General features: G+C 52.9%; 1 protein-coding gene across 3 annotated transcripts in view; it reads right to left on the bottom strand.

The window, feature by feature from the left end:
- LOC105286482 (netrin receptor UNC5C) overlaps positions 1 to 18,470 on the bottom strand; it is a 30,418-nt gene extending 11,948 nt beyond the window's left edge. For all 3 annotated transcript variants that reach the window (XM_011351460.3, XM_011351462.3, XM_011351461.3), the window contains exons 1-2: positions 18,029 to 18,470; positions 8,473 to 8,719 (exon numbers count right to left, since the gene is read on the bottom strand). In XM_011351460.3, the coding sequence (XP_011349762.2) occupies positions 8,473 to 8,554 (82 nt within the window). In that variant the 5' untranslated portion in view covers positions 8,555 to 8,719; positions 18,029 to 18,470. The remainder of the gene's footprint in view (positions 1 to 8,472; positions 8,720 to 18,028) is intronic.
- Positions 18,471 to 21,383: the final 2,913 nt, after the last annotated feature.

Below are 21,383 nucleotides of genomic sequence, written 5' to 3'. Positions count from 1 at the left end.
CATTGTTCGCGTCGCGATCGATGAGGACGGCTCTGACACGGCGTCGATAAACGGATCGGATAAACGCGCACGATGTATCGCGGGATCAATGCAGATGTGCCGCATCTCGTCTTGCGATCGGTTGTTTCGAGGGATCCGGCGAAGCGCGTGAAGCGAGCACTCGACCAGGGTAGTTCTGACTAGTCGCGCTGGTTTCTTCCTACGTAGTTTCGGTGTTGTGATGGCTTGATTACGACATGCGTTATTTCCGATTTGAGTGCGTCCAAAACGAGAGAGAGAGAGAGAGAGAGAGAGAGTACCCGCGAGTCAACGAAATCAAATGAGCGCGTTAAAAAATACATGGCTTTACTTCCCTCTGGGAGAGAGGGAATTCCGCGCGATGGTGGCGTTATAATGGGGTGGGCGATTGCCAAGGGCTGCACGGGGCGCAACGGGCACGAGCGGAACTCCGAAACTCCGCTGAGAGCGAGGCCGGAATTCGGTAACGGGCGACACACTCGCGTTCGCGCGCAAGAGACGCAAGCAAAATAGGATTTTCATCGGTTTCCGATAATTCGAGCAGATCGAATGGCCGATAGGATCCATCGAAATCATTCTGCCCGGTTTCTCCTGATGGCGGATTCGTCCATACGAATTCTCGTTAGTCGTTTGGGCGCATGCGGCCAGTTCGTTAACCATTTCGGGACACGGCTTTCCGTCGCACTCGCCGGCGATTTTATTGTACGACGCCCAATCGGCATTTCGTCCCGAGGAGGGAACGAAAACGCGTCAAAAACGAGTCATCGTATATTCGCTAGTTATACGTCTTGTTTATTACGCAACGTCGCCGCCAACAACGCGAACCGTTTAATACCGGCGCGAATGGAATAACTATCGGGCTAAATTGGAATTGCCAGTTCCATATCCCGAGCCCCTCCTAATTGCGATCGCCCCGAGCGCCGTTTACGGCCACCCGTCTCGCGAGTCGGATGGACGCTGTATAATTTGTAGCCGTGATCTATTTGCGAGCCGTATACCGGCCGCTCTGATAGCGGCCTTTCCAGCGCATTGGATACCTACAAAGGAAAAGAGTGCACGCGATAACAAGACGTGGATTTAATCGGGCAGCGTCACGCGATGCACGGAAGTGGAACGAGGCGGAATGGGACTTTCATCGGTTCCCGATGAAACTCGCGAGCGGATCGAATCACTGACGGAGAATATCGAATCACGCGCGCGAAACGACTCGATCCTCTCTGCTCGCGATCACCGTACGTTGTGCGCGTCATCGTCAATCTCGCTCTCGCAGCCGCGTAATCGCGTGTACTTTTAAAGTACTTTCCGGTGGCGGTTTCCAGGCCGCATGATTGACAGGCCCCTGACCAGCAGACCGGCTCGCCGTGCTCTCGAGCGAGGTCTTTAAACGCCGAAAACAAGAGTGCGGACCGAGAAATGCAGGCACGCAGCGGACGACTTAATTGACTCGGGTCACGCGACACCGTAATGCCGAGTCAGGAAAAAGTTTCGCCATCGGTCCGAGATAATTATTCCAAGTGGAATCTTGTCCACGATGAATATTCGATGACCGCGATCGCGAGCGCAGTGCCCGTTCGTTATTCATTATGCACGCGTCTAGTCGGACAACGCGCGCGCCGTCACCGCGTCACGTTACTGATCCCACAAATATCCTCGAGCCATTACCTCTTTAATCGAGAACATTTAATATCTGATATTAATCCGGCGAGACGTCTGGAAAAGTTGGACGTGCAAGAGTGGGAGGAGGAGGGCCTAATCGGGCGACGTCACGCGACTCGGCGTCGCGAGCCGTGTCGTGTCGCACGGCGGATTGTCATCGGTTTCCGATAATTCGACGTGATCGGACGGGGATGATAGCGCCCGGATGGGGCAGTTGTGTCCGGTCTCTCGTATCGTCGTCGAATCACCTGGCCACGGCGCCGGCATATGAGGCATATACCCTCGTTAGCCACGGTTGGAGGACTAGTTAGTCGTATCTTCGTCGGATACGCGTCGCGGGCAGCCGGCAGCTGCGTACACAGCATGTACCTACACGTATACGTGCATGCTGACGCGACGTGCATTCACGTCCTGGAGCCCCACGTGGCTCCAGTATGCGGGTTGGCCACGTAGGATATCACGCCGGGACGAGACGGAGACGACACCACCCTCGTATACGTGTACGGTTGCACGACGCGTCCGCGTACCGGGAGACCACACATGACGCCTCTTAATTAACAAAGGTACCTGCAACAGCGGCGCCCAGGAGCACCCGATGTGGGCTGCCCCCCCGGGTTAACGCCGCACCGAGCACGAGCGCGAGGAATACACGCCGGGTTGTACAAGAGGGTATATGGACGAGCCCGATGTCTCGCGAACGCGACAAAGAGAGACCAACCCAGGAAGAAACAAGGAGCACCCTTGTTTCTCACGTCACGTGCCTTGTTATTTTAGCTAGTGCGCCGAGCAACTTTCAAACTACCGCCGTCTGTTGTTTCGTGGCCGCGGCAATATTGACCCAACGGTTCGTTGTAGCTTCCCTGATTTTCGTGCGCGAGCGCGAATAAGAGAAGCAGACGACCGCGCGTCACAAGATAGAGTGAAAGATTTGGAAAAATGACGCCGAATAAAGGGTGCCGTGTTCCTTTCGTGCGGTGTGAAATCGGATTAGCTAGAAGTCGCGTCACTATGTGCGGCCCAGGTGCAAATATTTGGGGGAGCCCTCCCCCGGGGAGACGGCGAGTCAACAATGAGTCCCAAAAGTTGAGTTAACGTTTTCATGATCTCTCATCGCGAAGAGACCCGTTTCCGGTTCGAGGGTGTTGCGGACGTAGCGTGTCATCACGTCACAATGGGGGACGGCGCCTAGCCGTCGTAGCGGGGTCGGGGTCACCATTGTATTCCACGCCGTTCATGGATCACGACCTCTGGGCCCAAATAATGTGAGTCAAGTTCTCGGTGCTCGATGCGGGACTTTGTCGAACCGTCATTCGGACTAACGAGAGACACGAGAAACGCCGAGCGGCTCGGTACAACGATTTCTTCATCGATCGGTATCGCTCGCGCGTGGGAGATATGGTCGAAGATCGCCGCGACTAAAGAGAGCTCGATGGAGATCGTGATCCTTTACTCCAGCGGATAACGAGATGACATCGCGACGGACGGATTAAAGTGCCCCGACTGATCCGGATTGGTCGATACGTCTTAATCCCGGGTAGAGACGTGGAGGGAGATTGCTTATCGTGCGTACTGCTTTGCACGCGTGCGAAAGTAGCACGTGTTGCTAATGGGATTTTCTAGAAATCGCAGCCGTACAGGCTGTTCCAAACTTGAAGTCCGCATGCGGACTGATGCGGCGTCGTTTGCACAATTTCAAGTCGATTTGCCGCGACTTAATTGGCCAGAGCTTTTTTTCGCAAAAGGCTCCTAAAATGCACGGGAAGGCTGGAAATACCATTTTTGCGCGAGAGTAATCGAATGTAGCCCGAAGCGTAACGCACGCGCGCGCAGACGCGCGACACCGTGTGCGTCGACGGCGACTAAATGAATTAAAGAGCTCGAAAATGCATGAGCAGCGAGGGTGAGAGTGGCGCAAAGAGTGGAAAATGGAGGGTGATGATGCGTATTACACGAGACTCGATTGCGGCGCGGCCGCGCCGCTACGTTAAGGCGTGTAATTAAGCGAATAACAGAATCAGATACGACTGTTCGCGTGTTACCACCCGCGGTGGCTTCTTGGAGGGTGTATTGATAACAGCGAGGTGGAATCGCATGCGTCATGCCGATATGTTCCTCCAATACTTCCTCGCACGTATCCTTTGTAATTCCAGACCATTAAAACCGAACGAAAATTCGTGCTCGACGTAACATCAGCGGATTCATCGCTGAAGTTATGACGTATCGAACGTGCATCGTAATGATCCATGATTCTACATCGAGATTGCATTGAAACGACTCGTTGCGTATTGTTCGAGATAAAAGCGAATACAAGTTTCGCAGATCGAATCTGATATCACGCTCCGAGGATTTTTATTTTTTACACGTGATGTAACGTTGCGACTGTAACGAGTGTGAGTTTGCTGTGGCCTTTTACACCTAAAAGTGTACTCTCGCAATTCGCCAGGTCGTTCGAATATGGATAGACGTTTATACGTAATATTATTAATCTGAAACGACGACGGGCGTTTCGAAATCGTTCGCGCTCCTTAAACTCGCTTCAAATCTTCTTGCAACGACCGTCATTTATAACGTGATAATTAATCGAGCGTAATCGGATAATAGGAACTGCGCGCTTTAATCTTATAAAAAAACGTACGGGAATATCACGACTACGAGGAGCGTAATCCGATCGGCCGATATTTCACGATCGCTGTTCCCTCGCGGGTACCGCTCTCGGCGGGCCCCCGGTTTCTCTCCGCCGACATTCTCCCCGATTTCAACAATAATCGTGCTTGCGCAACTTGCGCGGGCCTCCTCGGCCGGCACGGTGCAGCGGCCGCAGCTCGTTTGATTTACGATAATTAAAGCTGACCTGACCTTTCGTCGCAGCGAGAGGAGCGCGCGCGCTCCCCGGTCGGTCGGGGTACCGATGAGAGACTACGAGATATTAAAGAGACTCTCTCTCTTTCTCTCTCTTCCTCATCCTCATTCTCGATCGCCGCTCGTTTTTTTCTCTCTTTATCCTCAACGCCCCCTTGCCCTCTCATAAGAACCGCTCTTTCCGAGTCTGACAAGACGAGACCGTCTGCGGAACCAACCGGGTAATTGCACGACGAGCGAGCGAGTTGGCGCACCAACCGGCATTCGCGGCTTTTGCATTTTTGCCCGTGGCGGTTTCGCAGATCTCGCCAGCTTCCACCGCGTGCCCCGCACGCGCGCACGGTCAGTTGCATTCGCGATCGGCGGTTGTATCGCGAGTGGTAATCGCGATTTACTTATGATACTTATCGTGGCGGGCGGGGGCGGATGATCCGTCGCGTTGGCGTGAGTAGCGGATCTTCCAGCCTCCTCTCGATCCACTCGCGCGCATCTATTATTCGCTCTGGACGCGCCAGCGCCACGCTGTGATCGAGAATAACGAATCCAAACGCGAAAGCGATGATATAACGCCCGGCGATTTATAGCGCGCGATCGTTTCGTGAGGTGTATGATTAGAAACACCGTCCTCGCCGTGCACGCGTGCTATTGCCGGCGCACGAATCCGTCACGGTTCGTGTGGTTTACTACGCCGCGCGATTAAAGCGACTCGTTTCGCAACGACGAGACGAGTCCCCGTCGAGGGAACTCTCTTCGATCAGTACAGAGACAGAACTTGCCGAGATCATCCTTGGTCAGGCTCACAAAAGCATCGATCGCGAAATCAATCTGCCCGCTGCGTCCCTTCTCGCAGCTGCCTCGGACGTTTACGTGCGTCGTAACTTACCAAGCTCCCATGTAAATCACGAACGAACTCGGAGCGCACACGAATTAACGATCAATTCCTCTGCATAATCCCGCGTCGCGGAACATAAATTTTCGGCCGGGGCACGCGCGCGACGCTATCGGTTTCATAAATTTAATCCCCGCGCACGAAGCGGATGCGGCGAGCTTCCACTCGAGCGGTGAGCTCCGAATTCGGGCCCGGCGTGAAAGCCACGATATCGCTGACCCTCTGTCCGTAAAACGCGTCGTAAAATATCCTCGCCACCCCCTCGCGAGCCGAAATACCTTCCCGACTGAGATTCGCGCGTCGCAAGATAACGAGCGTGGCTGAAAAATTGAGCGGCATCGCCGCGCGCAACGATGCTTGGAGACCGGCGTGGCGAAAACGTGAGAACGTCGGGTCGTTGAAACGGCACCTCCTCACCGCGGGCACCCCGTTAATTATTAACGTGGCTAATATTTTTCTCGTCGTGCCGCGGCAGCGCCGCGCCGGTCAAGACAGCGGAATTATGACGCGATATCACGTCGCGATAAATCGTCGGCGTAATTATTCACATGCACGCACGCGTGTGCGTGCATGCGTGCATATAATACGTCTCGCGCGCCCGACCGACAAGCGGCATGTAGGAGAATGGCCAGTCTGCGAGCTAGGCGCCGCTTGCTCGCCGCTTCCTGTCTGAGAACGACGACGAGAACGATGACGACGATGACGATTGTTCCTTAGACAAAGTAAATCACGGGAAAGACTGATCGCTGCGTCCGTTCTCTCGCCGCGAGCGCGACGGCCGCCACCGTAATTCCCGCTGTAATTATTACGAGGTCAGGGGCCATAATTGTTATTTATCAACGGCACGATGTACGGCTAAGTACGTATCGCCATCACGGCTTGTTCCCCCGTAACGATGATAATAACGAGAACGGCAATTATCTCTGCGTCACATGCGACCGCGACTTGGAGAACAGATCACAATCGTTCTTTCATTCACTTGAAAGGTGCGTCCCGCCTGTGTCATTACGCGGGGTGGTTCCGGATCAGCTGGGTGGTATTTTATCTAAACGCAGTCTGCGACGACGAAACGCTCGATGCGCCGAGTAAGTGTACACGCTAGCTTTCACGCGTGGCATGCACGCGTGTGCACGATTCTAACCGACACTTGTATTGTATCGCGGATACGCGACGTGCCCGCCGACGATAATTGTTACTTCTCCGAGGCAGACGTGCGTGAGAAATGGAAAGCACACTTTTGTGATCACGCGTACTCGCGTACGTGAGAGATGCTTACTCGCGCGCGACGTTGACCGTACCGCGAGATTCCGCTTGCCGCGGCTCCACGTCGCGCGGATGCTGCGAAAGAATGAGAATTATTTATCTGCCTGGCGGAGAGCGCCGCGGAGAAAAATGAGCAAAGGTGGACGGCACTGTGCATGTACGCGTTATGTTGCGATTTCTATTGTACAGCACGTACCCGGGGGAATGGAAAACGAATGTTTTCAAGCCGGCGCCGTTTGTTCCTGTCGATGTACGCGTGGGCTATACGCGTCTCGCGCCGGATAATGAGGATGAGGAGCCGCGTATGTCGCGTGCACGTGTGTATGCATGTGTGTACGAGCGCGCGTTAAGATTACATAGTTAGATCCTCTCAGGAAAGATAGTTAGCGAGTCATAATTGTATCCTCGTTCTGTGCTGGCGTTAAATCATACACATCCGCTTTTTCCGAGAGGCTCGTTTACCCGTAAAACAGTTACTCGCTGCACGAGTTAACGATCGCTCGCGTGGGACACGAGCGTGTGGGGTTGCGCTTATTTGGACAATGGAACGAAATTTTGGCCGTGAAAAAGAGAAGACGCGTCCACGGAAGAACGCGAAAGATGGATCACGCGACGCGTGATTCGTTTCGGCGGACGGCACGATACTTTTCACCCGAACGTTAACGGAGATTGATTATCAGGCGCCCTTTTTACATACGTTAACGCACGCACATTAACGTTTGGACGTGGCAGCGAGTATCCGCGTCGCGGTGGATGCGATCCGTCGTTAGCGCGGACGACGGATGACGAGAACGTGTCGCGGACGTTAATTAGTTCGCTGCAGTGTCCCTCCGAGAGAGAAGATTATAGAAAGAAGGGAGCAAAGGGCTCGGGGGGCCTCGCCACGTAGTCCGGGAGGTCGCTCAAAAGTAGCTCCGGGGAGGTGTAATCCATCATCGAAAACGGACTGGTGTAATGTAACCGGCCGGTTATACGCCGACGACTAATCAGTCAGAGGCTGCCTTGCCGTATAATTAGCGATCTCTCGGTCTCTTTCCCGCGGCGGATATCATCTCTCTGTATTTGTTACGCTCGTTCGTGTACACGCACGTATCCCTTAGCCACGGTACTCGGCCTTCCTTCCTTCCTCCGTAGCTCGTATAAAAGGCACGCCTCTATTTCGGTTTCCCGCTCGCGATCGTTAGCGAAACGCCCGAGTCATGGTATATTACGTCTCACTCACGTTCATGATATTTTCGAAATTGCATGCAACGCCCGTCGCCGCGCGATCTCATCGTCCAGATGAGGCTGTGCAACACTCGAGTGCGCTCGGATTTTATTAAGAATGCGGTTTGAGAGGCGCGTCCGTTGTTTATCGTCCCGTGTAACCGAGGCAAGAGGATGACGTGGAAAATGGCTCAACACGTCCGACTGCAAATGAGGAGCCCGGGCAAACTAGCGCGATTAACGATCGGCTCATCAACGACGTAACGACACAACGTAATTTACAGTAATCTCCTTCGTGCAAACGAACGGCCGTGTCTGGCAGAAGAATTCGCGTAAAACGGTCTTTCTGCCACCGCGTCTAGCAGAGGCACCGCGAATGAGGGGCACTCCGAGGGTCGCGCAGCATCTCGAATCCAGGGAGATGCGCCCGTTCAGGGGTCATTACAGGCTCGGCACGAGTTAAATGGCGAACTTAACGATCACCTACGAGATCTACTCTTTCTAGCTAGCTTTACGACGAAGCAGCGACCGAGCTTTAAATCTCTCTGTCTCTTTCCCTTGATTTTGAAGTTTTTACTTACCCTCGCCAGATGTGAAGGGGCGAACCACTCCGGGCAGGAGCACGCAGAACAGCAGGAACAGCGAGCAAGATTTCGGCCTCATCGCGTATCACAGATCACCGCGGTCCGGTCATTCGTTCATCTCTCGCACGCCACCACGTGTGAGAGTGGTCCACGAGCGGTCCGAGAGAGCCGGAGACTTAAAACACCGATGCGCGTCACTCGGCACGACGCTGGCCGCACTCGTCGGTATGATACGTGCCCGCACCTGCAACACAAGCAAGAGAGAACAACGCTTGATTAATGTGATAATTCCAGCGTCCCGTTTCAGTTAACGCGAGAAAATTTATTTTCCGCGAACGCGCGCGGTCCGTAATCGCGCGCGCGTGCCATAAATCTTCGGCTCTTGCCTATGAACGGCATAGGCGTAATACGCAGGCTACTTTTAGCGATTTCGAGAAACACGATAAAGCAACCCGCCTTGCTCTCGCGCGTGGTGCATGTGGAAGGCTGCTCTTTACACAAAATGGAAATTCCCTCCAACACGCAACCGCGGCAGGGAAGTATCGAGGTGAAACGGGTTTAACGTTGGTCGGGTCGCCGCCGCGGCGTTGTTTCTACCGGAAAGCGTAAAAGACGGTTAGGAAAGTCGAGAGTGCCACTTACGACGAGGCTGGCAGCCCTTGCCATTTAAATATTCCAACGACGGCAGACACTTTCCCGCACGCGAAATTTCCTCGCGGCGCCTTCATTCCCAGTCGCTCCGCCGTCGTGAAAGGTACGCGAGGAAAGCCAAAGCGGCAAAGGGAGAGGGCGCAGTATTCCCCCATGGTTCGATGGTTCCCTCGAACGCGAGCGAAACTGCTGTTTCTTCGAAAGGGGGAGGATTCCGGTCGATAACCGTCGGAATTAATTATTAAGCGCGATTCGTCTACTGGAAGGAAGTACCGTTCCTCAGGATTACCGCCGTACATGCCGCTGGAAATCCGAAATTGAAGAAGTTGATGCGTTTAAGGGCGGAGACCCGAGGGCCGCCTTCGCGTAATGGGATTCGGAGTTTACTCTTTCGAACGCGGCCTCTCTCGCGAAACGCCACGTAATAAAGTTCCGGCAAGATAGCGCGTTATAATCCATGTTTCCGCTTGAACAACATTGTTGTCCACGGGGTATTACACCCTCTGAGTATTACGCGAGAGTTACTCTCGCTCGTCGATCGATACTTGGAGCTCCCGGCGAGATGCTTAAAATTCACGCGATGTGTGCGCGTATCATGCAAGAAAATCCGCGCGGAAACGTGCGATCGCGAACACGCTTAGCGTGCACATATGCAAAAGCTTGTTAGTACCGTATAAGCGTTGTTATACGATCTTGCCGAGTCGGTTACACGTTGAAACATGACTGAAGGATCGTTTATCAATGTCGTTCGTCAAGGTCTCTCACTAGATGTTCGATTACATTTGTAGGAGCTATTGCACAGCAGCTTTCTCGTGAGTAAATGCAATCGAATCGAGGCAGAATGGTGAAATTTAGCGTGCCGTGATAAAAGAAATGGTAAATCGCCGTCTTTAGGTTTCGTGTTTGCGAGCGTCGTGAAATGACGCGAGCTTTGCTCCGGAAATAATCGCGATAACGAACTCGGGTCCAAAACGACGCTTCGTGAAATAATTGCACTGGCCGATCAGATTATAATGCTGTTTTTCATATCGCATGATAAATTGCACTAAAACACTATGCAATGTTTTCACGCTATGATACGTAAATAATTCTCCAACAAGGACTAACGAGTTCTCGCACGACAGGCAATATCTTACTTTTTATTTCCACGCGAGATTCATCTGCTCCATGTCACATCTCGCGTTTTCCGTCAACAATAGCTACCGAGCGATCGATGAAACCGCTGAGCGACATCGTTGCGAACGATGCTGCACCGCAGGTCGAAAACGCTCTCGGAGATTCATGACGCGGAATAATCCGACGAAGACCCGTGCAACGCGCGCATTATGGTGCGCCGCGCGTATCGCGCGGCCATGCACAGATTTCCCATCTCGAGCTCGTCCTAATCCCCCGGGACGAGGACTCAATTTATAAACGTGCTCGGCATTATCCATCTAAAGGTTTAAAACACTCGATGGAGCGGGCGGCGTTGCGCTGCGGCCACACGGCATTTCACACTGCAGTTGGCACGAATCCGCCTGTCCCGAACTCCGTTTGGTCGGAAAAGCCGACTACCGTCCTTTCTTTCTTTCGTTGAATCTGTTCGGATAAATCGCGGCGACTTGTGGCGCAATAAGGGCGCATCGCGTCGGCACTCGCAGGCAAAGCGGAACGAAGTAGGCGCTCCTTTTACGTGGCAACTGGAAGGCGAACGCGATACGAGAGCAGCTTAAGCCCTCCTGACACATCCCGAGTATCGCATGACAACAGGTAGAGCGACCGACCAGACTGGACCCTAGTCAAAAGGATTCAGCTACCGGTTTCTTGATGAGGTCGCCTTTCTCGATTCGGGAGGGTCAGGAATTGTACGCGTACGCCGCACGTTCGTGCATCTGAGAAATTTCGAACGAGCGATGATCCTGGGAGGAAAAAAAAAATGTTGAACCCAGTAGGCCGATGCAGCTGTAAATTTCAACTGGAGGTGTCAGTCGCTCGATAGTCCAGTATTCTCGTCGGCGATAAACGAGGATAATCCTGTAGGATTAAGAAGGTCCATCCGACATAAATCCCAACGTCTTAATTCTCGATAGCTGGCGTTCGGTTACGATCGAATACTGCACCGGGACGTCCAGATGTGTTCCACGCGTATCTGACTCTCTATGTTCTCCTTTTCGCGGACGTCTTGCTAGGAAGGAAGAGCTCTTTTCTTCTATCGGTTCCATTTATATTCCGACCATGCATTGCGCGAGACACGGTGCGCGTGATGCGCTCTCAAGATCCCACGAAGCACTCGCACGCGCGTCACAAGCGCGTGCGAAACTAATCCGCGCGCAAACCGCACGAACATTCCTCAAGGATGTACCGATGACCGCAAGGAATCCCCTTGGAACGCGCGTCGAGCCCGAGGTACCATCCGGAACTCCGAGGAGACCGTTTCTTCCTCTCCGGTCCGTTTCCCTCCGTTTTTCGCCCGCTCTCTTCGCTCCTCTCCTCCGTTCGCCCGTAACGTAATCCGAGAAGATTACGAAGCGAAATAAACATGTCAACCTCCCCCGCGGCGCAGCGGCGACGGGGATGCGGGTTTGCGCAGCGTCTTTATAGACCGCACGTAGAGGGTATCGCCTTTCTTTTCCTCTGCCGCTGCCTTCTCTTCCATTTCTACCTCGTGTGCTCACAGAGACGTCTCCTTCGTTCTCTCGACGTTCGCTCGTTGGCGACGTAGATTCCTCAGATACCGGTCCTCTCCTTCTTTCTCTCTCTTTCTCTCTGTCTCTCTTCTGTTATTTAGCCGAGGGGCAGATGCGTCTAGTCCGGTTCACACGAACTCGATCGGTCACGCGCCCTATCCACGTACAATCTGAATCCTCCAATCAGAGAGATAGGTCATCGCGGTTTTTTTATTTCCTTCAGAAAGATCGATCGTATCGGCCTCCGTGCGTGTTTTTTCCTTCTCTTCTTCCTCAATGTGTATAATTTATACATGCTGCTGTCCAAGAAAGGGAGAGAGAGAGAGAAGGAGGACATGATGTTGGGATGCTGGGCGGGCTGACTCACTCCGCGGGAGTGGAAACCTGCGACTTCGTGGAACGCGTACAAATTCGTGACTACCTGCGGCAAAGGGAATCGATTTATGCGCTCCTTTGGGGCGCACCGTGTTCCAGGACTTTAAAAACGACCGTATTGTCGGTCGAGATGTTCGCAGGTGTTTCAAGACGTGCTGATATGCTTATCGATTTCTAGTGGTTATTAATGGACTATAACGGGACGGAGAATCCAGCTCTCCGCGGTTTACACATCCAGAGCGAATACTGAATCGCTCGTTTTTTGCGTATCTTTGTGCTCCATGTTGTGCACGAATCTCCTCGGTATCGCGCGATGCGCAGTCGGATCACGCGAGGAACGATCACTTTCTCTATGCGCGCAATGTTTCCGACTGTAACACGCGCGTGGTGAGATCTTTTACGTGGGAGAGCGTGGCGCGCAACATAAATTACCTGTTCGTGAGCACCAAGGATACTATCTCGCGTTCAATGTAGGCTTCTCGCTCCCCGGCCGTGCGACGGGGTGGTAAAACTCCGGCGCGGCGCGTACTTCGGCTTCCAACATAAAGTAAGCGTAATAACTCGGGGAGATCAAAGGAAGTCGCGAGTGGGGTTTAAAAGAGTGCAACCCGTAAAATCAAGCGTCGCGGCATCCGTGAACTCGGCCGGCTACTTCTTCGCGCGCGAGGCGGAAGTGGGAATGAAGCACGGTGAGCAACGGTGTCACGACTCCGGACACAAAGGATCTTTACAACTTCTACCGCGGAGCGGATCAAAAGGATCCGGAGGCCGCGGACCAAGAGTTTCCAACCCTACGGCAATCCCTTGGCGTTCCTTTCAGGGGCATTTCGAAAATCGGGCATCGCAACGGCGCGACTACGGCGCGAACGAATGCCGGGAGCCCCAGGCCACGTCAGCTCTCGCTCGACCGAACACCGAAATACACCTACGTTCTCTTTACTCCCCCTTTACTCTTTGATCGTTTCATCGGCCGCGCAGAGAACGGCACGGCCCGTGCGGCTACGGCTCTTTTGCGCGTAGTCATCTCGCCAAACAGGAACGCCAAGAAGGGGATAGGAGCAGGCTGAAAATATACACGCGCGGAGACGATCGCGCGCACTCGCGTCGCACGTCGGCGATACCGGCGATGTGAATCTCGCCCGGACTCCGTGGAGGAGGATCAAACGTTCCAACTCGGCGCGCTTAGCTTTTGGTCGACGAGACGAGCACCGTGCCTGGAAGTTATTTGACGGTTTTGCATGAATATAAAGTACAATGCGACTACGACCGCCCCGGGCGGGATCCTCTTCGTACCCTCGATGTGAGGCCGAGAGACGTAAGAAAGCGAGGGCGACGCGACATCCTCCTCGATCGCACCGGCATATTGGCGCACGTAAACGAGGAGCCGTCGCGAGCGTTACGAGATTCCTCGTCCGGTATCCGCAACGTGTAAAAAAAGAAACGATGCTATCCACCGCGGCCCGTAAAATTCCCCGATTTTCCGTGCCGATAAGAAATCTCGTGTGCGGTAAAAGTTCGCGCGCCGGAAGCGGTTGTTTACGACAGGTGTTCCGCGCGGTTCTTCCGTCACGTCGCACGTGACTTTTCCGCTGCTTTCCACGCGGTTCCCATGAGAAGTGGCCCGCGAGAAACTGAAGGCTCTCGGGCCATCAAAACCTTATAGAGACATCGCGAACATCGCCAGAGCGCATTTTTATTTCAGCATGTTTCATCCGCGCGCGGTTTTATCGTGTCGATGTTACGCGAGACGAAAGCGTTTCGCCATCGGAAATCCATTTGAGCGGAGCGAAATTGCTCGTTTCGTTATCATCTTCATCTTGCGCCTGCCGTTCCTGCATTAACTCTCGGAGATGATCGTCCGGCGTCGTTATCGATCAATCAAATAATCTCGAAGTGCTTAACATCTGCCCGTCCGTCGCGTTCAATCGGCGTCTTACTTTGCTGCGTCTCGATTTGTATCGGCCATGTTCACCGGTGGGATAATGCCGTGGCGGACCGGTCGGTCCTTAAAGATCGATCGTACGATCGATCGGTCGGCGCGATCGGCTCGAAGACACGGCCGTTTCGCCACCGCAGAAATTCGTCGACGCGTGAATGTGTTTTCTCGCGCAGAGTCGCATCGGGCGCTCTCTCTCTCTCCCTGCTGGGGCCTCTTTTGTGCGCTACGAAGCAGGTAGGCGCTTCGTGTTCTCACGGACGCGCCCCGAACGAGTCGAAGGGCCGCCGCAGATGGGGCGGCCCTACGCGTGCCAGGTGGAGCCCCCTCGGCGACTCCAGGTCCACGTCTCGAGCCGATGCAACAACGGTCTTTCCCGCGAGCTGATCGAAACCGCGATACGCGTCGCAAACTGTGTGGCAGGCCCGGGCTTCGTCGATCTGACGGCGAGATAAAAGGCGATACCGTACCGAGTTTTTAATGGCCGAAGCACGGAAAACGCGGGGGTACCAATGAAGGGGGATCATATGCCGCTCACGTAGCCGGGGCACGTACGCAGGGGCTTCCTGTCTTTCTCGACGGAGAGTCCGCGTGGCGAGCCCCCCGATCGGGGGGCACGTATCTACAATACGTGCTGTCGTGCGTGGAACGGCGAGAAGCGGAAGTCGGAAAATGCGCCCGACGAAGACGCCGGCGGCGGCGACGCGAAATGATAGACGGCGTTAAAATCGTCGGGCACCCCCGACACGAACGTGACCAGTACGCACGAATGTGTACACCCTTCCGCGAATAATATCGCGTGTGAATGGCGTATTAACTCCGGCGGAGGAGTATCGGGGCCGCTCGGTTTCTGCATGGATCCTGTGGAAATTTGAGAGTGCAGGGTTTCGCGTAATAGTTTCACTCCAGAATATTCCAATGTGATCTTTTTGCACGTGCCGGGCGAGCGAGGGGCCGAGGGGGGTCGAAGAATTTCAACGAACGCATTACGAAGCGTGCGCGCACGACAGTGAAGCTGAAATTGTACGCTCAGGGGAGCAAGAAAAGCAATATGAGCGTTTGATATGAATTGGCTCTTGATACGAATCTAGAACGCGTCAATCGATACCCGGATCGTCATTAAAAATATTGAGCCTCTCATTGCGCTCGGTTATTATTTAAGTGGCTGATCAAGATTGAAGTGCAGACAAAGCGGGGCCTGGTATTTGCGTACTCCATCGTTCTCCATCCACGCTACACTCAGGACGTACCTGAAACATTTATTTAACATCGAGATTCATCGAGTCCCTCGAGCGAGCGTTCGCGTAATTTAAACTCGTGGACCTGAGTTATTGTACGGAAAATTCATAATTACTTCGTAAGAAACGCGAGCCATCCTGACGTGTAATTGCTTTCGCGCTGTTACACAACGAGAAGCGGAAGTCAAAAGCGCGGCGAGTGCCGACGCGGAAACCGACGCGCACGAGACGGGCGATGTCAGTCGAGAGGCGAGTTGTCGGCGACGGTAATATTCAAAGGAGCACGCGCGCGTGTCACGGTACTCGGTGTATTTACAGAGAGCGACTAACATAGCAAAAGCAGAAATAAAGGGATCCATCGGTGCGACGCGGTCCGCTTCGCTCCGCTTCATTATTCTCGAGAGCCCTTTTCCCTGCGGCGTGGCGTTGATCGTTCTGCGCGGCTCTGAGCGCGAGTTAATCGTTAACGACGTCTCCGAGCAAATCAAATGGGACACCTCCTTTTCAATCGCCAAGTGTCAGCCGCCAACGCAGCCGGTCGAAATGTTTAGTCAGCGATCTGATCTGTTCCTTGTAATCGTTTAGAAGCAGCGCGATCTCTTTCTGGTATCGCGTTTCGAAGTTATTTATAACGGTGGGATCATACGTTGCCGGATTGCTCCAGATCGCGTTTATCGATTCGACTAGTCGAAGTCGCGCGAGTGTATTTTCGTATTGCGACAGAAGCGCGCGAGACGTTCATCCTGTACAACTTATCGCGAATTATTTATGCGAATTATTTATAATTAATTAATCAGTGTTCCATTGCGGATGGCGCGGAAATGTTTCCACGAATATAACGTTCATTAGATGACACAAAATAATAATCTCATTAACGTGATATCATTAATACATGATTAATACATTCTTCTGCGGTGATTTAAAGAGATGACGTCGTGTTATTAATTAATGATAAACGAGTATGCTGTGGTCTAGCATTTTCCATCCCGAGCGATTTACTCCATGCCACAAAATCGTGATCTTTACGAGCGATTGCGAGGTCATGGAGTATCACGGCTAACGATTCGCAGTCAATAAATGCTGCATATGCTCGGCATCGGTAATATTACTGATTTGTCGGAGATAATACCGTGCTTTCAGCGTCGTTTTCCCCCGTCGTTGTCGTAAGCGCGCAAACATACTGTCGATACGATCGTCCTACCGTTTCACGAGGATGCTGTAATTGAATCGATCGTTCTGTAAACCGACGATTTGGCTGATACGGCGGTGTAATAGCGGCGTTTTATCGAAGATCGACGTCGCGGGCGTGGAAACGTGACGCAATCGACGGATCTCCGGAAAGCTTCCTCGGATACCACGTATCATATATTTCGCGTATTTACAGGTAGACTAGTAGAGTGCAATTTTAAAACGCCGCAAAAGGATGCGGGCGTGTATCCCGCCGTAAATCGCCGGCAACTTACTGCCACCGTTAAGTCGTGTCGAGGAACGTGCTCCCGTACACGTGCAGTCCTGGTAAGTGCCCTCCGAGCACTTGTAAATCTCTCTTCGATGCTACATCCTTACGACTACGTGTGGCTACGCGTGATATTCGAATGCTCTCGCCCGGGAATCAATTTGCCGACGTGCTCGCGATCGCACTTAATCCTCGTGCGGTTGCTTTCGCGCGTGTTACTTTATCCGATAAAGACAGAACGTTTTCAAGACGGTCCACCGAGCGTCTTGAAATCTCCTCGCTTCCTCACGGAGCTCCGCGCCAGCGGCGTAAAGGAGCGACGTGAACCAGGGGCTTCCGATGAAGCAACAAGTAATAACGTATATCTCGAGTGAACACCGCTCATGTAATTTTTCCGACGGCTTCATTCATTTAGCGCGCAGACCTGTAATATAGCGTGCTCAAGCCTGCCGGAGCAGCAGCGACGGCTACGCGCGTCTCGAGATTATAGTCGTCTCGCGCGAATCCAGTAGTTGGTATCGGAAAGCGATCAGCGGATCGCGGTTCGTAACAACCGGTATTTCGGAAGAAGCCGATCGGCGAGTCGTGGCTAAGAGCTTATGACACGCCATGGCTTTTTAATGGGCAGCCCGGCGACTTTCGATCTGGGTGCAACCCAGCAGGAGCGCAGGGGTTAAATGTTTAACGTCCATCTTTCGACTCGGTACCCCCGGCGGGTTTTTGAGTATGTGCAGCCACCGGAATGGATCGGGAACGCTCCGATCGCAGTAGGGAGAGCATAATGAATCGTCTCGATTAGTCGTCTGAAATATCGCGACTCTCAGAATGTTTGAATGTCTTGATCATGGGGAGAAGAGAATTCTTACGCTTGAAACGGATGGTACACGGTGCAGTTTTTGGAAACACTTTCACGAATTAAATCGATGTGAGAGTCGCACCAGTATCAGGACACGCGTCGCTTCGCATCTATCATTCAATTTCGCAGTTACGCATTGCTGCAGTCGTCTGTGATGTCATTCGCGAGTTTGCATCAATTATTCTAGCACCGTCGGCGATTACGAGACGGACATGTGTCACTGTTTCTGCGGGCTTCCCATACAAAGGCGCGCTTTATCGCTTTCTTTCGCTCACTTTATATCTTGACTTTGCATTCGCTGTCGCGATGTGTTCTCCGGCGCGGGAAAAATTCGCCACACGACGCATTACGCAACCGACATCGGATATCACTTACTCGTGCAGCCAATCAGCGATGCGTGGTTATCCATAAACCGGCTGGCACTTTAACCCCACTGCACTGACACTGGCGTTATCATCGTCGCAAGTTCGTTACACCGCGCGCCGTAACGTCATTCTTCCGTCCCGATCCGGCGAGGGACCACCTCACATCGATCTCGCGAAATCTTCGATCTCGGCAAACAGGGAGAACGCGCCTAGTTCCCACCGTCACCAGGAAAACCGCTCGAAAAATCGATCCCCCGAATTCGATCCGCAAAAATTCGCCACCCCACAGGTACAAACTGAAAGCGAAACACGTCGATCTCACCCCTCGCGCACGTTTCACGAACGATACGTTACACGCGCGCCTGCCAAAGTACGTACGAGGGCACGGGTGTCTCGAGAGTAGCCGTTAAGAGCGGATAAACAGCCGGGAGCCCCAGCACGCGCAGCTCATGTCGGCCAACTGACTCGTAGCGCGGAAACCTCGGGGCCCTTCGCCTCTTGGGCGCCGGTGCTGGGCGAACACGGCGGTGGTGGTGGTGGTGACGGTGGTAGTGGTGGTGGTGGAGGTGGTGGTGGTTATGGTAGTGGAGGTTGCCGACGGTGGTGGAGGTATCGTGGACGGCGACGGTGGAGGTGGTGGTGGCGGTAGTAGCAGCGGCGGCGAACGCGAAGCCACGATGGTGTAGGCGCTGGTAGAGGCGGAGAGGCGACTCTCTCTCGGAGGAGAAGGAGGGAAAGAGAAAGACGGAGGGAAAGAACGAGAGAGACAGAGCTGGTGGGAGCGTGGTGGATGCTGCTCTACAGTCGTAGCTGCACATGCTGCGGAGTACCGTCCGAACTGCCGCACGAGACGGAACGTACACTCTCCACATGGAGAGTGTACAGAGAGATGGCCACGGACTTTGTTAAATATTCATCCCATCCAGTTGTCCCGGTGGATCGTATGCCCATCGTGGCGCAATGTTTGTCCATGCTGCTTGCCTTCGCCGATTGCCTCGCTCCGAGGGATTCTACGGGCGAATTCCGGAACGTTCGTTGCCCGTCACGCGTGCTCGTCCGGGATGCACGATGCAACTACGAGTAACCGATTAATTGTTAAGGGCAGCTTGCGCCGAGGAATCTGTGAATGGTATTTCGTGAACGAAAACCGAACCTCGGCTAAAGCGGTCGAAAGCGAGGGAATGTGTTTTCTTCTCGTTTGTCTCAGCTTTTAACTCCGCGGTAAAGCAAGGTTTCCGAAGGCAGGGCAAGAAATTCGGGAAACCGGAGAGCTATTCTTTTCACTTTGACAGAATGGGGCTCAGGTTGAGCATGGAGAATCCGCGTTCCGGACTCGGTGCATAAATTTGTTTTTTCACCAAATAAATACCGGCCATTTATTTAGGTGGTCCCTTCGTCCTCTCCTCCTGTTCCGCCCCCTTTTTCCCCGTTCTCCGCGATCGTCCTTTCCCCGCGTTCGCCAACGCTTGTCGCAGCGTTCGCTTCGATAAATAAATATTGACCGTCGAGGCGGGCACCGCAAACAAATCCATTAATAACACAAATTTAACCCCGTCGCGGAGGCGTATGCGTGTACTCGGTGGAATCGGGGGCGCGAGTACACGCGCGTTTAGTTTCACCTGGACCAATCTGATGGCCCCCTCCGTCTCCCTGCGTCCCGTGCGTAACTCGACGTTGTCGGTGTCAATTTATGCCTGCGGGTGGATTCGGCGTTACGGTAGAACAATTTAATAACGTTCATTTCCATGCGTTCCCCACCTCGGCCCCGTGCCCTCTCTCCACAACGGGCGATCGCACGGTTCAGTGAAAAGACAGAGAGGCGGTGTCGCGATCGCGCGTAACGGAGAGAAAGAAAGATAGCGAGAGCCAATCGACGCGGGGGACTCGTGGTGAATGGTTTCATGCAAATTCGCGAGCTTGCAATCAAATAATACGCAATGTTTAATATCCAAGTCCGCGGCGAGTCTCGTTAACGCGCATGTTACAAAGGCAAACATACAAGTTTCATCGATAGCTCTTTCTCCCAATTTCCCTGTCCCCTTGCGCCATTTAGAATGGAGAAGTGAGTGTATGCAAGGGGAATTTCGGAAGAGTTGGTTTCCCGAAATTATATTTGCACGAAAAGAACGCGTATTATTATTTTTTAAATTCTAAACGTCTCTATCATCGTGCGATCTGTACATTATTGGATCTTGACCAATATTGTTTTATGTATTCCTTTTTTTCGAGGGATATACCATCTTTCTTTCTATTTTGCATGGGGGTGTTCATCAGGCGTAGGTAGAAACCGTCTAGCTTTTCCCGCTGCTAGAATTCAGCGCGAGAAAACTCACCGATATTTCAAGTCGTAGGTACGAGAATTGAATATTAAAAATAGATCGTGAGAATACGAGCGCGCGTGTGCCGAGCGCATCGCGGCAACTATAGCGGGGTGAACAGCCCCGCGCGACGTTGCTATAAGAAATTCATCTATCATCCTCGTTGCTCTTGCGAGTTCTCTCTCCAACGTGTCCGCGCTGAGAAAGTAATTAAACGTGGACTTAAACGCGTGTAAGAAGCAACCCTCCGTTTACGTTTATGTCTTCATTCGTGTGGCTGAACCACTTAAAGAAAAAGGGATGCATAACTATCACCCGTTCTCGTGACAATCGTATTTGTATGCTTGATTATTCGTTATTCATAATTACCGAGTTATTCATGCATCTCGTATTTAATCCTGACGACAACGTAACGTGATATGACGTGTGTCACGCCGTTCATGTCCCTTCATCACATGACTCGTGATCGATAAGTGAGAATCCTTCTGGATAGACAATGGTACAGCTAGCACGAGAGGGATGAAAAATTGTACCCTTCTAGCGAGCCCCCTCGTAGCGCTGCGCGGAGTCTGGACACAAAATGGAGAAGATGATCGCCTCGTAATCCTATATAAACACGGTTATTTTTATCCCATTACGGGGCGGTCCTATAACGACCCGTGTAGCCTCAAGTCTGCATAATGCCTACGTTCGTTGTGCACGAAGCTTTAAAGGCTGCCGACGGTCGGGGATGACCGCAGGGTTCCGAGGGGTGTACCGGTGCCACACCCCCTCCCGTCTGCTGCCACGAAGCTGCTTAACAGCAGGGGGTAAATGTGCCTGGTCCATGATACAGTCCTTCCAAATAGTCGGCTCCTTCGAAGACCTTAGGAGTATCGTTTCATTGAACTCTGCGCCTTTGCGTCGTCGAAATAAAACGCGTTGTGTAACGCCTTCTGAAAAAAATATGGTAGCGATATTGAACGATTTTCGTCATAAAGTATTTAGCAACTAGTGTCTGGGTAAAGATTTACATATTACGATTATGAAAGCTCGAAGACCGTGCCT

The sequence above is a fragment of the Ooceraea biroi genome, chromosome 5, assembly GCF_003672135.1.
Source record: "Ooceraea biroi isolate clonal line C1 chromosome 5, Obir_v5.4, whole genome shotgun sequence".
Lineage (NCBI taxonomy): Eukaryota > Metazoa > Arthropoda > Insecta > Hymenoptera > Formicidae > Ooceraea > Ooceraea biroi.
The sequence above is the reverse complement of the archived record's forward strand: the minus strand, read 5'-3'. Positions and strand labels throughout refer to the sequence as shown.